Source organism: Lycorma delicatula, chromosome 8 (genome assembly GCF_047948215.1).
Source record: "Lycorma delicatula isolate Av1 chromosome 8, ASM4794821v1, whole genome shotgun sequence".
Classification (NCBI taxonomy): domain Eukaryota; kingdom Metazoa; phylum Arthropoda; class Insecta; order Hemiptera; family Fulgoridae; genus Lycorma; species Lycorma delicatula.
The window spans coordinates 46,954,261-46,971,249 of record NC_134462.1 but is presented as its reverse complement, the minus strand read 5'-3'; the positions used below and the strand labels follow the sequence as shown (position 1 = coordinate 46,971,249).

Here is a 16,989-nt window from a genome sequence, read left to right as displayed (position 1 = left end):
AAAACAGTTTTTGTAGAATATTCTTCATCATATATTTTCTTTTAAATTATTATTTTAATAAATGATTTTAAAAGTATGTCACTGTATCAGTTTTATAAATTATTCCTAAATTAGATTAAACAGATAAGGTAATTTTTTATTACTGATCAATATAAAATTACCAATTAATAATGTTTTTAAAAATTAAAAATTAAAATGTGTAAAACTATTTAGTTTTACACAAATGTGTAAAACTATTTAGTTTTACACATTTACAATTTTATTTTTAATAGGTATTTTTCTATACATGTAATAAAATGAATGTACACACAGTTCTTTTTATTGAAATCAGTGAATAAATCAAGTCCTGTTAAAATTTTTACGTCTTAATTTCATTTCAGATTGTGACACAGCAATCCATTCGTTTCGTATACGATCAAACCAGGTTAAACCCAAATTATATTTGCCATTCAGATTAGCATGCTGACAGTGAGAAAACCACCAACCGCCTTCATAATTGGCAGCACAATTAGTATTACTTACATCATGATCTGAATCTATTGTACTGAACTGCATATGATTTTGATATTCTAATGCATCACTAGCATTCCCGTGGTAACCTCCAACATGTAATCTGTAACTATCTTCACTTGATGTTATGCTGAATTCATCGTATTCTGCATGCCAAATTTTTCCATAAATGTCAACGAGATCTATGCGTAGCATTGTATCATTATCTTTCGTTAACTGATGTATCATTTCATTACCTAACCAGAATTCACCTGAAAAAATTAAATTACAACCAATTAAACAATTTTTTTTTCAATTAAGGTAAACTTGTTCTTATATTATGTTTTCATATGTAAGGAACTTTCTTTATAAACACAACTTTAAATGAGGTAGAGTAGGTGAGTAAAAAATTAATTGACTTGTTGACATTAGTTTTATTACTACAAATAATATAAATGAAGATGTTTTACATATTATAAATCAAAAAAGTATGTCTTAAAAGATTTCTGATCTTAAAATAGATAAAGAATAGAATAAAAGTAAAAAAGTGATAATAAAAGATGAAAGGGGACTTTTTTAAACAAGGAATTAATAGGTCCAATTCTACCCAATAAGTAGCTCAGGGTGTGCTTTTTTATAGTTGTAAGTTAGGAAACGGACTCTTTGAGCATGTCTGTCGGCCAAATCACCCCCATCACTACATAAATACACAGGATGCATCTCTAAGGATGAATAGGTCTGCTGGGTACCTGTAGACCTATTTAAAGATATGATTTCCACATCCTTAATACAAATTTAGTAAGCATATACCAAAATCAGAACACCCTAAGGAAAAAACTCTAGGAAAAGGGTGGATAACAAGAAAAGAAAAATCTATTCAAAATGGAAAAAAGACAACTAATCCATCTAAAAGAGTACTTCAGATCTCTCTAGGCAAATTGTACCCATCCTGTCCATAAATTTTATTTATTTTTAAATATTATTTTCATTAGTTAGAACTCAGATTTGTTCTTGCATATATTTTAGTGAAGTTAAGATTGATGAAATGTTTGGTGAATAGATTCCAGACTCTTGAAAGAAATTGAATTTGGCATCATCTAACCTAAAAGTCAGAGAGGTAATCACTGCCAGCTGTTATCTGGTCAGGAATCCCTTGGCAAACCAAGATATTTTTACCTAGGATGGAATCATCACAATAAAATTAATATTTTTATGTTGATTAGCTGTAATATTTGCTACAACAAATTGCCTTTCCTTTAGGTACCAAAGGCAATTTTAGGTACCTGATAAGGGAAAGAAATACTGATGGAGAGTAAAAATTACATACAGATAGAGATAAATATTAAAAATGGATGGATATGATACCAGTTGTTAAGAAAATTAGTGTAATTAGTCTAATTTTCTTAACAATTGGTATGTTAAGAAAATTAGTGTGGTATTTAAGTAGTAAAATTATAAAAGAAACTCAATACAGTGAACTCAATACATTAGGAGCAAATTAATTTAAACAAGGTTAACTTCGTAATCAATAGCAAATGTACTAATATTCAATTCAGACTTAGAAATTACCTTTAAAAAGAGAATTTTAGAATTTTCTCTTTTAATAAATAAATATTAATCCACAAAATCTTCTTAGACATCTATTTGTCTCTATTCTTCCTTACAAACACATTTCATACAGACACTAATGTAGTAGAAATTTAATGAAAACAAAAAAAAAAATAATAAATTTGGTGCTAGATGTAGACAATATGAAAACTAGAAAAACAAAGAAAGAGTTACCTAAAATAAAGTGTAAAGGATGGGTTTCAAGTTTTGGAATTAAGTGTTTTAAAACAAATCAGAAGTAATTATTGTTAGTATTTTTTTTAAATGTTGGTATTCAAAAAACATGAATAATGACCGCAGGAAATCTGCTAACATGGTTTAACAAATAATCCTCTGTTATAGGTTGCCCAAACAACAAAAGAAAAAAGATTATGTTTAACGCAATATCTTTATGTAAAATGTAAATAGAATTCTTATTTCCCCAAGAAATTAAAAACACTGTGAAATCCTCATTCTGGAAAAAAAGGATGGATTTCAACACATGAAAGCAGTCCATCTTAAAAATTATATGATAAAGAATAATGATATTTAACAATAGAAATATTTAAAAGATGAAAAAGAATCTCAATAAAAGCAAAGTGTAAGGTAAGGCAAATTTTATTTTTTAAGTTTTGCTAAAAGTAATCAAGAAAGGCTAAAAGAACTTACCAGCAGCAGAACCAAAACCATGAACATAATCATTCCATGGACGATTAAATTTTTCTGAACCATCTTTACGTCGTTGGATAACCGTCCAACCACCAGAATCTTTGTCTTGGTCACACCATGTTATTACTGGTATTGATTCTCCAGGTGATACCAAATATAATCCTGTCAGACCATGAACTTCTCCACAATCTAAAAGCAATCATATGAAAACCTATACGATTAGTAATAAATAATTTATTTGATAGGTTTCTAATATAATACCAATAATAATTATATATTACATTAATGTTTAACCAGAAATCATAATTTAAAACAGAGAAGTAGAGGAAAGAAAAAAGTGAAATAATTTTTTATAAAGTTATTAGAATTTGTTGTAATTTAATTAATTAATTAATCTCTAAATAGCAAATTTTTATTAGAATGTTAGCTCACCGTTAGGCAATTTTTCACGGATGGCCTGGTAAGCTGATATAACTTGTTTCAACTGTTGCATTGTAGCTGGAAGTGATGGTTCAGCAATTGCAGACTGTAGAGATGTACTATCAGTTGTGAAAATCTGCATGCCCATGAATGCAGACTGCAAAGTAATTAATAATAATAATTAGGCAGTGTAATTTTATGTAATTCTGTATGTATTTTGTTTGATAATATGAGATAAAATATGTATACTGAAAAATAAATTACAGCAATCAGTATGTCATTTACTTATTACCTAAAATATAATTTAAATATTTGATAAAATCTTATAACCAAAAAAATACTTAATTTTAATAACAGTAATTTCTTTAATTAATAAAAGGAAAGTTCTCATACTACATCATCCCAATTAACAAGTCAATAACCTTATGTCTACAACATTTTTTTTATTAATTTTCTTTTTATTTTGTTTTTAAACCATTGATACTAAGGTCATTAACCAAAAATATCAGGATTATGCAGTTGCTCAGCCAAATGGAAACTGCATCTAGTGTTGTTTATCTACAGTGATCAACAGAAACCGGTTTATTAAATGTAGCTTTGACTGATATATACTGTTATTTTACATCCTATTTTCAGGATACTATTTACTGAGACATTTTAGGTGTTATGGACTCTCAGTTGCTATGAAAATGCAGTTTAACTTCCTTGCCCACAACTAATTTTATTTTTAATGTTGCTGAAAAAACAATTTTTAATAAATTAATTATTTTGCCATTGATTAATTAATAATAAAAGCATATAATAAAGCATTAATTAATTATTTGCTATTAATTAATAATAAAAATATACAAATGTAAAATATTGTATATTTTTCTTTTTAATTAACATTTCATTTAGTATTGTTAATCACACAAAATTTTGTGATTATTGTGCTTACATTTTTTGTACTTTATACCATTACCAGTCTTTAGTGGAAAGTCATAACATGTATTTTCTTTTTGTTGTGATTATTTTGTTAATAATTCTACAGGAACCTTTGCCACAACATGAAAAAATATAATATTTTAAATGAAATTATTTACAGTTTCAACTGGTTTTACTACTGAGTTTGTAAGTGGCAGTTTATTTTAAATTATCAGTAAATTACGTTACAAAATCAAAACTGTATGAAATAATAATTGATAATGAATATGATAGCTTGTCTATACTGGTTGTAAATTAAACAATATAGTAATTATTTCTGTAAATTAATGAACATGTGTTATATAAATTGTTTGTTTTTATCTTGTTTAATAAAATAATACATGAATAGATATTCATAAATTAGTGAATAAATGTTGTTAATAAATAAAATTTAGTAGAAAAAAATTAGTTGGCTTTAGTTTTTAGTTATATTTTTATATTACATGCTAAAGAATATATAATTATAATCATATTGTCATCTGCCCTGAGGCAGGTCTTTCTCATCATGTCTGTTTCCATTTTCTTCTATTCTCAGTTTCTAGTCTATTGTATCCTAGAGTTCCTGGTATGTGGTATGTACGTATCATGAACTCTTATCTTTTAGATCATCTATAACTTTTATTCTTTTCGGGTCCCCTTTGTTGCAAATTCTGATATTTTATTTATTTAACCTTCTTCTTTCATGATATATTTGCATTCTTATTCTGGATAGTTCTGATTAAGCTTCATTATTATTCATTCCCCTCATTATTTACTTTTCACTTTGTCTGTTTTATCTTCTCCAGTCTCTTCTACATCACATTCAAATGTCTGTAGCCTAATTCAAACAGTTACTACTTAGGTAATTTAGGTCTATACAGAGGTCTAAAAGATTTCTAACTTGTAACTTTGATTAAGAAACAAGGTAATGAATGGTGAGATGTAATATATACATTAAGTTCATAAATGTGGTAAAATAAAAGTTGAACTAACTTTCATTCAGTTGCTTAGAGTATTCTTCTACTCGGGCTTATTATATTATTGCATTTATATCTCAATGATACTAAACAAGAGGATTTGGAAGATATACATAACACCCTTTACTGGAGCATGTTAGCAAGTACTAGTGTAGTATTTTACTACGTATAACATACTCATGGTTGATGAAAGTTTCTGACGTTTCAAAATATTATGAAACAAAAAAACATTATGGAACTACTAGGGACCATATGAGTCATATGCCTATTTTACAGAATTCATATGTAATCAAAGATGATTATCAATTTAACTAAAAATTAGATAACATGAAAAATTATTGTACACCAGATTATGTAAAATTGATTATACTCATAAAAGGTAATATTAAATATCTTTAATAATTTTAAATGTAAGTATCCAGCTACATTTTACATTTTCATATCATAAATTGATGATTTTTGTTCACTTTCATGTTTTACTGAAACCATTCTGAATCGACACAGGCTCTTATGCCAATTATAGTTAGAAAATTGGTATTACTTATCAGTAGTCAAACCTTTCCCAACAAAATATGTTAATCAACAAAATGAGCTTATAATCAGTAATTTCACCATTTTATATCTAAGTAATTTATTTTTTATATGTATTTAAATTTTGTAGTTGGTAATAGATACTACAAAATTTATAAAATTATGATTAAATACATAGAGAGATGAAAACCCACAGAAAATTGTCACAAAGTGATCCTTCTGTTAAAAAAATGGTGTCCTAATAATCATAAAATACAGAATAATATACAAAACAATCACCTTTTGTACATCTGTCGAAAAATTGCTTAAGGGTGTGGTCATATTTTCAGCTGAAGCAGTTAAATTTAAAAATTTTGTTTCAAGACTTGAAAGTCTTACATGATCCATATCCATTTTCTGCTGCATAGCTGATAAACCACCACTCATTGCTTTGACAGATAATCTCTGATTGTCCTGAAATAAACAAATATATTATATAAATATATCACTAATATGTAATACAAATACTAAGAAATGTATCATTTTATGACTGCTTAAGAAACATCGAAAATAACATTTTTCTACCTTTAAAATGAGTACACTAATAGTTATAATAGAAATAATAATAATTGACACTTATAGTACTTGAAGTATTATAGAGAAATATCATTTTAAAAGATTTATCCATACAAATATACTTTTTATATCAAAACATCTTATTTTTTTAATATAATGACAATATTCAATTAATTGAAATGATAAATTTCAATTACATTAATTTTACTTCAATCAATAATGAATGTAACTTATAAAATCAATTAATATTTTTTATATAGATATTAAGGACCAGATTTTAATCAATGACAATGAAGTGCAAATATCACTATGAAGTTATTTTGAGCATACACCTCACTTTATATTAGATTATTGTTTTAAAAGTTGTAAAATTAATATAAAGAAGCAAAAGTTTAATTTGTCTTGTTTCTCAAGGGCAAACTTATTTTTTTATCAAAATATAAAAATAATAATAAATGCTGTTATTTTCATAAGTGAGATCCTGTTTTGTAGAGGCTAACAGCATGTTTGTTAGATACATTCCTTTCCTTTCCATAACAAAGGTGGTCAGTCAAACTCTAAAGGTTGCCTCATAATTGCCATTTGCTTTTAAATTTTCATAATTATTTACTTCAGCCTTTAATACAAGGATCTAAAAAAAAAAAATGCCTAATGATTTTTTTTTTTTTTTTTTAGCTGTTTACAAGTTGTAACAGAGTAATTAAGCTTTATTAGCTAATATGGAGAATAGTCACAGGGAATGTACAAGTGGTGAATAAAGCAGACAATGCTATATTGATAATATCACAGACTGTTTCTATAATTCCAGATTGTAATAAAGAATGGAAATCTTAGATAAGTGTAACTAAACCTGGAGTCTAAGTATGTAGTAACTTAGAAAAAATGAGAAAGGAAAGATACGAGAATAAAAGCAAATAGAAGAAAGAATGAATTACCTGATCCTCTTTTACAACTGCTAGTGTAGATGATATCTGTGCCGTATTAAATTCCATTTTCGATATTTCTCTTTGTAAATCAGGGATTGATTTATCTACTTTATTTTCTAGAGATTCAACTGATTCTAGTAATTCAAGCATGGAGCCATGTACCTTATCTAAACTTGTAACTTGTCTTGTAACATTAAATAGATTTTCATTTTGTTTCTTGTCAGAAGCTTCCAGAGCAACCAATCTAAAATAAATATAAATGATTAAAATCAGAATAAAAGTATTTCATTTTAATGTATTAGATTCATTGCAGTAAAATATTATACTTTTTCCTTATTTTTTCTGCAAAATATTTGTTTTTCCTCATTCTTACACATAAACTGAAAAGAAATTTCAGTAAAATTATGATCCATATCTTCAAGATACGGGTCACATGTCATATACATGTCTTGAATTTCTTGAAGACATGTAAATCACAGCCACTATCATTTAAAGAGTTAAAAGTGGAGTTATATCTCCACTTTTTACTTGGAAAGATTCAGATTCAAATTCTGCTCAGATTTTTAATTTTCTCACACTTCAATATTTCCATACCGTATTTGTATCAACAAATGAACAAAGTATATTTGCATACATAATAAGAATCATAATTATTTAAAAAGAAAAGAACTGAACAATAATAATGCAAAAACAAAAATAATAGTTTAAATAACTGAAATGTAGCTTGTAGTTTTTTTTACTTTGAATTCAAATTAGATCAATAAAGATGCAGTTTTAAATAGTAAAAAGAATTGAGAAAAAAATATTAATACATACCTTTGCTCTGTAGTTGAATCAAAAATGTGTGGTTTTAATAATGATGGGACATGTAATTTATGTTCAAGTTTTTGAAGTCTTGTTTCTAATCTTGTTTGAGCTTGACCAATTGCTTCATTCGTCATTTCAACAACTTCTAAACGTTTTCGTAAGACACGATGATGTCTGTATCGTGGAGTTTGTAATTCTATTTCAACTCTGTTATCAATATCTTCTGAATCATTGTTGACTATCTATAAAAAAAATTTGGTATTTTAAAATTGAATAGTCATTAATGTTAAAAATAATACAGCATGACTATCTGTTGTGAGGAGCACCAAAAATGTGATTACCTAAAAAATTGGTAAATCTAAAGAAAAAAGGCAATTTTGATTGTTCTGGAACTTCCTTGGGTACTCTACACAAAGTGTACGGTGTGTCCAGTTGGGCGAGTGTGGATCCTCTCATATAACAAAAATCATTAAAACCATTTTTGAAATATTTCTGTTTTTAAATTTAAAATTAAGAAATAAAACAATTTATTTTACAACTGTTGGTAAATAGTTTTTCCTATCCACATTTGTTGGTAAATAGTTTTTCCTATCCATTTATATAAACTGTGATAAATGTAACATATGAGGTACAAAAGGTTTAAACAGAGTTGCTTTCTTTAAAAGTAATGGTGTTCTCTACATAGCTAGTTCTAATGATGAACTGAGTGAAGGTATCATTTTTAGAGCTGAATATCAATAGCATTGTTGTTGGGCTTGGCATGTAGATTGTAAAATAGTATATTTGACTTAGTAAAGAAATCAACAGGAAACCACTTCACTCCATATTTCCCTAGTAAGCTTACCACAGATTAATTGTTATTTTTGAGATGGTTATTTTATTTTCAGGAATGAATTGTGATTTCTTAAGTCAGATAACCTAAACCAATAAGGTGCATGCAAAAATAATATTTTTAACAATCAATTTAATTTGCTTTGTTTATACATAAGCAGCTTCTTTTATGATAAAGTTAATCATAAAACCTATAAATTTTTGCTTGGATTTACATTTCAAAGTTTGATTCTAATTATCCTGGTCAAACATGACATTTTTCATGCGCTACAGAATTCCATTTCCATATCCCACGCACAAGCTATAAGCTTATGTGACGATATCATTAAGGAAAAAAAAAATTTATGTGCACTTAATGAACATCTGAATTTTCTTACCTCCTGTATATATACTAATATATGCACAGAAAAATAGAGATAAAGAGAATGAGGCAGAGGGAGAGAGACAGAATTATTCCCCTTCCATTATCTTACCTGAATCTGCACAGATCTCCTCTGCTTATGATTATAAATTTATTACTTTATAAATTATAATGTTGCTATGTCAACTACATTATGTATTATTTAAGCAAACCACAAGACTTACACTTAACTTGGTAAGTACTCATTACTGCTCTTCTCTTCCTGTCACCAGTTCTCTTCATCTCTATGTTTATACATTAACGAGACAGCCTTACTCCCCCATTTTTCTTTATTTAAAAAAGTTCATCTACAGTTTCCTCATTAATCTAAACAATTTATACTTTTATCTTTCCTTTAAGCCTTCATCTCACACACACACATATATAATAATTATAATTTTGCCGTCTTTTAAGTTATCTTTCTTGAAGAAACACTAATTGAGTTTAATTAATATGCAGTAGGCGTATAGTATCTTACATACATTACTCTGCGGTATTCTTATGAAAGTAATAAAATAACATTAAACATATTGTGTGGTCATTCATTGTCCTTAATTTGTTAAACGTATTAATTAAAATGAGAATCAAGCCAAATTTTAAAGTATAAATAAGTTTTCCAAAAATGAGTACTAAGTCAAAATAACTGGATATGTTTTTAAAATTTTTGTTTTTTCTCCCACTGAAATATTAAATAAAAAATTATTTATTACATCTCAAAGGTTAATGTTTATTTATATTATACATTTAATAACAAATTCCATGATATAAGAATTAATTCCAAACAATGGAATTAATTTAAAATCAAGCTAAATTAGTCCAAATTATATAGTTTTAAATTATCCATTTCCAGTGTAGATTTTACTGATCCATTGTATAAAATTGTAAGTAGGATATTTCTATCTTACATAGATATATTTTTGTTGTAATATTTATATAAGTATTGCCCTGCAATTATAATTAGTAGTCATCATTCTTTACTATTAATATCTTAGTGTTACATATGAAAGTTGTTAATGCTTAGTCTGTTTTATTGTATTAAATAAAAATTAATTTTTTCAAACATTATTATTTGGTTTTTTAATTTATCAATTTTGTATAATATTTTACTTAGGGTTTTCAAGATATAAGATGACGGTTTGAAAGGGAGATAAATGATTACAGTTTTTTAAGGTGTTTCATAAATTCATTAAATTCTGATTTATGACAAATTTACTATTAGACCAACCTAGTGTAATAAAAAAACCTTTTAAAAACATTTTATATCGTACAAAGTTCATAAATGTATTTTTTTTTTATTTTTAAATCTGATCTATCAAATGTTTATTGTAATCGTATTTCAGATAAAACAAATAATTTAAGGAATTATGTAATTACAAGATATATTAATATGAAAAAACTATTAAAAATGTAAAATATCTGGAAATACAAAAACATTAAATGCTACAGAACACAACATGTTTCATACACCTTCACATTTCGGAATAGAGATGAAGAAAAGACTATTATTTGTGAACTATGCTATTTATTTAATAAATAATAATAGTAGCAGTAATAATAATAAAAAATTTATTTTATTTTACAATAAAATAATAATAATTTTACGAGATCTCAAGACTGCAAATATTTGCATTTTCACCTTCACCGATGACTTACTTGAGCGAAACATATCAAATCTAAGAGGAAACAGTTGGATCTCAAGTTTAAAAACGTACTGGCTGATAGGACATAGATCTCGGCTTTCAGTAGAAAGTAAATTATTGATTTATAAATCAGTTTTGAAGCCTGTTTGGGCTTACGGGCTTGAATTGTGGGGTACAGAATGCAATTCCAGTATTGACATACTTGAACGTTACCAGACAAAAACATTACGGAAAATGCTAAACATACCCTGGTACATAAGCAGTAGCCTCATATATAATGATCTTAAGTTGCGAATAGTTCGGTAGGAAATCCCTCTTGTCGGCATACGGTATCAAAATCTTTTGGATCAGTACCCGAGTTATTTGGCGATCAATTTATTGGATAACATGATCAGTGATTTTTCAAGATTGCTACGGAACAATATTGTTGGTGTGCCTTATCGTTTTAATTAGGTGACTTTATGGTCTGGCTGTACGGAGTGTTCTATTTCATCTCGTTATTATCGTTACGTCACCAGCCGCTGGGTCTGTGACTACTTAATGTTAGTTCAAATATAGATATTATTTACTTATTGTTCAATTATCTGCTGAACAGATTGTAAATTGCGGTATCGTTATAATAATAATAATAAAATTACAATCTTTTCATTAAAAATTAGATTAAATTAAAAACAAAAAAGTGATATTTTTATTTTTGTCAAACAAATTTCATATAATCTATAGTAAAATAAATTAAAATTTGATTAGATTTATCATAAAATATAATTATTTATTTGATCGACCGTCATTTGATATCAGCAACTGTCATGGACAAAAGTATTAAATACAACAGTTTTATAATTTTAATTTTATTTACGATTAATGTTCAAGAATGTTTTTATATCAGTGAAAAATATACGTATCATTAAATATTTTAATTGGCGAGAATATTCGAATGAAATTATAAATGTATAATTACAAAATTTTAATTGAAATCGAACGCAGTACCTAAAATATATTAGTAAATAAAAAAATGTGTATTTTTTATATATGTTGATTGTATGTAATAGTATTCGTGAAATACATTACATTCATTCAGATTACATTCATTCAACATTTAATAACAAAATATTTATGTATAATTAAAAGTAAAATTTGCTCCAAAAATTTGATATTTATTTTATATATATATAATAAATATAATATATATATTTTAAGATTTGTTAGAAGTAAGATATGTTGTCTTTATTAAAAGTTGTTTTAAAGGCAAATGAATGGTAGTACAGAATTTATCGGCGATTTAATTTCATTTTAAAAATTTAATTCCAAAATTTATTACGTACAATTATTATTTTTAACAGATAAATAATTTTATTTATAAGGAATTTTGATACAGATCTACTAAAATTTCTAACATAAAAACTAAATGAATAATGCCAGACAGACAGCCTATTTAATTTAATTCTAAACATAGCTTAAAGTAAACATGATTTTGTTATCCATTTGAATTTTTAAAATGTAGGCTTTTTAGAAGAAATTAGGTTATATGTAACTGAAGGAAAGAAAAATGAATGTATTTAATATATGGTTTTATTAAAAAAATAAAACCAAAATCTCCATGGAATCGAGAACTGTTTAATACAATATTTTAAGGACACTGAAATAAGATTTAGAAAACAAAATTGCTTTAAAAAGCATCAAAGGATTTATCGCATAACAATTTAATAATCAAATTTAATCCTCAACGAAACATCACGCAAATGGCTCGATTTCAGCGCTTTCGCGGTCTTTTCAGGCATTAACAATAATATCAGGCATTAACTTGTTATGACTACATAACATTTTTTTTTTAATAATAGTTTTGGCGATTTCTTTGAAAATTTAATTTTTAATTCTTCAATACTGACACATATCAATAATTGATACGTATCCATTCTATTTTTAAAATAACTTTTAAAAAAACCCGTTTTTATCATAAAAACACCGTTGAATGATATTCTACATCTTGATGGAAACCAGAATTTTTCAATCATGGAAATATTTAACGTTATTTTTAACGCTAATTTACTTTACTCTCGCTTTTCCTTCAAATCACACACAGTACTTCTTCCAAATAGTCGATGATTAGTTAAATACTACTACGTCGATGAAGTTGGAGGTGAATTAAAGCAGTTTGCTGTGTTAATAGATGTTCACCATAATCGTAAACAAAACTTTTGTGGACTATTTTTTCTGATTATTTGAGAAAATCAATTTTTCACTTAAAATCCAATTATTTTATGAGGAAATGTTTAAATAAATACTATAACAATACTTTTCTGAATATCAGATAATGAGTTAAGTTGCCGTCTTGATTACATCATTTAACTATTTCAAAAAGATAAACGTTAGGTTCATAAGTTTATTTTATAACCATATAAAAATTAGCGGTAGTTTTCAATATCAGAGGCGGTAGTATTACCTTGGCGGAAAAAACAATCTATGACGAATTCAAAAGTTTTGTAGCTTTTGAATTTTGTAATTCAAGAATTACAAAATCTTTGTATGATAAGTCAAATTAAAACAGTACATTTAAAAAAAATTCAAAACTTTGATTTCTCTAAAACAATTTTGATAACATTTTATTATTATTTTTTTTTTACAGGTTTATAAATTAATTTACTTTTATCTGTTTTTTTCAAATATTAAATTTTTTCTAGGGCCCATTTCCTAGTTTTTGTTTTTGTAATACTAAGATTGTAATCGGTGAACTGCCAATCCAAGGCGAGAGTAGTAGCATTATACAGTGATAAACGAGGTAAATAAGTGTGTGATGTACTTTCAGTACTGTTACTACTCATATTATAAAAATTAATCAACTTTTGGTTAACTTATATATAATAGTCTAATTCAATCGGTTAGTAATAGTTACCACTAGACTACTAAGAAAACATCTTTTGTAAAACATTACTATTACAAATGTATTACTTCAATGCAATATTAACACACAGTATTCCTTCCATATAGTTATACATTGGAGTCGATGATTAGTTGTATACATCGATAAAGTTGGAGGTGAATTAAAGCAGTTTGTTGGGTTAATAGATATTCACCATAATGGTAAATTTATGTATATCTTGTTTTGTTAAATATGTTATCGATTAGTAATTTTAAACATTCCTAGTGATTACAAATAAAATTTATTGAATTATTTACGTTATTCTGTATAATTTGATCAATTTGCCTAAATTTTACCAGATTCTATTCTTGGTGTAAGGGCTCAAGTTTAACAGAAATTAGCTGTTGATTTAATGATTGTTATGAATAAACATACAACTTTGGTAAACTCACGATTATTTTCGTGAAATATCTTTAATTAATTTAAGGATAGTTAAATGAATAAATTACTAGCGAAATTAACAATATAAATAATAATTTTCAAATCTATTTACATAAAAATATTGTGTCAAACTACTGTAATACAGTAAACTATTTACTATATTTTATTTATAAATAACGAAACTTTATTAAAACCTAAATATTAAAGAAATAATTTTCAGCAAACTTTCAGTTTTTTAAAATCTTATTTAATTAAAAATATTAAAATAATTTTTAAAATTATTCTTTCTTCAAAATTTTATTTAAAAAAAATTATAATTTCAAATTAGATATTAATTATTTTCTTTGAAATATATAAGCCCGTAGAGAATTCTTTATAGGTAATCTTACTAACACCTTCTTTTTTTTTAAAAATAAAAGAGAATTGAGATGAATAATAAAAAGTAGAAGAACATTAAAACAGTAAAAACAGAGAGAAAGAGAGCGAGCGAGAGAAATGAGATATTACGAAAAGGAGTGTTTGAGGGGAGGTAACCTACAGGGAATTTCTTTTCTATATTTGTATGTGTTATGTGCGTGTGTACGTGTGAGCGTATATAAAAGAAAGTTAAGTGAAGAGTAAAAATGGATAAATAAAGGCGGTAGAAAATAAGAAAGAACGTTATAGAGATTTTCTTAGGAAAAGCTAAAATATTTTCGTAGCTGAAGTCGAGTTAGTAAAAGAGTAGTGGATCTCTATAGAGATGGATAGACAGACGGTCTTCCATACAGACAGATATACTCATATAAGGGGTGAGAGAAAAATATAGAAAAGAGGAATCTTGGATGCGTTTGATAGAAGCCAATTTCTTAAAATGATTTAGTGGTTGTGTAATATAAAAGATCCTGCACATTCTTCACTCGTATTTCATAGCATAGCATATTACATCGGTTTTGATTATCATCTTTTTCTAAGTGAAAAGACAGAAAAATATATCGTATTATAATTGCTATATAAAAAAAAATAATTTTTTTTTTGAAGAAAAATAAGTTATTAAAATTTTTTTCTTATGCTTTTATTCAAATCGTTTAACCCTTAATTTAACAATTTAATTTTATGATTTAAATATTTTTCTTCAATAAATCTATTTAAAATTAACAAAATAAATATTAAAGCGCATAAGATATCTAAATATGCACTCATATAAATCCCTTTATTGTTTCCTTTTTTCTTAAGCTCCGAGACTACCGTTAAGCGTAGTTTCAGAGGGTGAGATGAAATGGCAGTAGCATGTGAAAATGCCGTGCCTGACCTGAATTCAAACCCGGAACCTTTGTACGAAAGGCCGAGACGTTACCACTCGCGCCACGGACACCGGCATACATATAAATAACCTAAAGGAAAGCATATAATATTTTTTCAAGACTAGAAATCTAAATCTGATATAAAGATTTATTCTCAATCAAACCTAAAAAGATAAATTTTGAAATATAATTCTTCCATAAAAAGGTCGTTTGGGAATCCCAGACTTGAGGATTTACAAATTTTGGCTTAGAATGTTCCAAAATATGATTATACGTAGAAACTCAGTTCTTTGAATCAAAGTAATATTTTTCTTGTTAAAGTTTTCTTCTGCCATAATCTATTGAAGAATAAAGACAGAATTTACTCAGACAAGAAGAATATAAGAAAACTTACATTTAATGGGTGGCACCCACGTTGGAGTGAGGAGAATAAAAAATAAATTTTTTTAACATAAATTCTGAAATTTTGTGACTCATTTTCCAATTCATCAACAGCATAGGAGAGATTCCCCAGAAATATTTGAAAGAAAACAAGAAATATTTACAGAGTACGGTAAAATATTTTAACCCACTGTAATGGGCCCAAGATTTCTTTAAACTTCGTCAAAAAATAATACATTTATGTCATTAAACTTCGAATAATAGACTACACTTGAAATTCATTGATTCAGGGAAAGTTTTGATCCTGGATGCAGATTGTAGAATAATTAGAGGATAAAATTAATTATATGGAACGTACAATCTAGATTGTAGAATATGGGACGTTACCATAATCTATCTAGGATTATGGTAGGATGATTGGTAAAGAAAACAAAGAAATAGAGAATTTTATTAAATAAATCAGATGACTGAGGTAACACAAATAGAAAATGAATTCGTCTATTTCATCTGTTTTAGTAATTAATTAGAATATTACATTTTAAGTCAAATGATTACCTTAAATTTTAAAGTTTTTTTTTAATATTATATGAAAACAATAATAATCTACTTAATGTAGTGGTACTATATAATTCATAAAAATAAATATGTTTTAGGAGCAGACCATTTAAAATTTAGATTGATCACCTTTTGAATTTATTAAAAAAATCCTTAAACTTTATGAAAGGTTTCGAGCCTGACACCATTAGTTTAAAAATTATATGTTTGGAGATATAAAATAGGTGTAAAAATATGATTAAACAGATTCATAATTACAAAATTCTTCAAAACACAACAATAATTATATAATTAACATAATTTTTTAATAAATTAAAATATTTTAATATTATTGTAGTAATGAATGTCGATAAAAAAAATAAAAAAAATGTGATTATAAAGTTTATTAAACATGTAGGCATAATAATAAAGAGAAAGTTATTAAAAAAATAAAATAAAAAAAATATTTAATCTTTTATGAACGTCATTCAAAATTTATACAGTAACTATTTGAAGTAAACGGAAGTTATAGTTTTGTAAGTATATTATTAGTATTAGTTTAACGGGCGTTGACAAAGTAGGCCTAAGGTAACATATCACGGGCGTGGCTAACTTTTATTAATGGGTTTTTATTACACTATAAACGAAGAAAAGAATTTTTATTTCAATGTGTGAGTGCGCGTGAACGTATGTTTATTGGTAAAAAATTCATAGTATAT

At 26.3% G+C, this 16,989-nt stretch overlaps 1 protein-coding gene across 1 annotated transcript in view; it reads right to left on the bottom strand.

Annotated features, from left to right (window-relative positions):
* Window positions 1-339: 339 nt before the first annotated feature.
* The window catches only part of LOC142329231 (protein scabrous-like), a 111,731-nt gene continuing 95,081 nt past the window's right edge, over window positions 340-16,989 (bottom strand). Inside the window, exons 5-10 of the mRNA XM_075373638.1 lie at window positions 7,913-8,141; window positions 7,106-7,340; window positions 5,895-6,068; window positions 3,178-3,322; window positions 2,746-2,934; window positions 340-761 (exon numbers count right to left, since the gene is read on the bottom strand). Coding sequence (XP_075229753.1) covers window positions 340-761; window positions 2,746-2,934; window positions 3,178-3,322; window positions 5,895-6,068; window positions 7,106-7,340; window positions 7,913-8,141 — 1,394 coding nt within the window. The remainder of the gene's footprint in view (window positions 762-2,745; window positions 2,935-3,177; window positions 3,323-5,894; window positions 6,069-7,105; window positions 7,341-7,912; window positions 8,142-16,989) is intronic.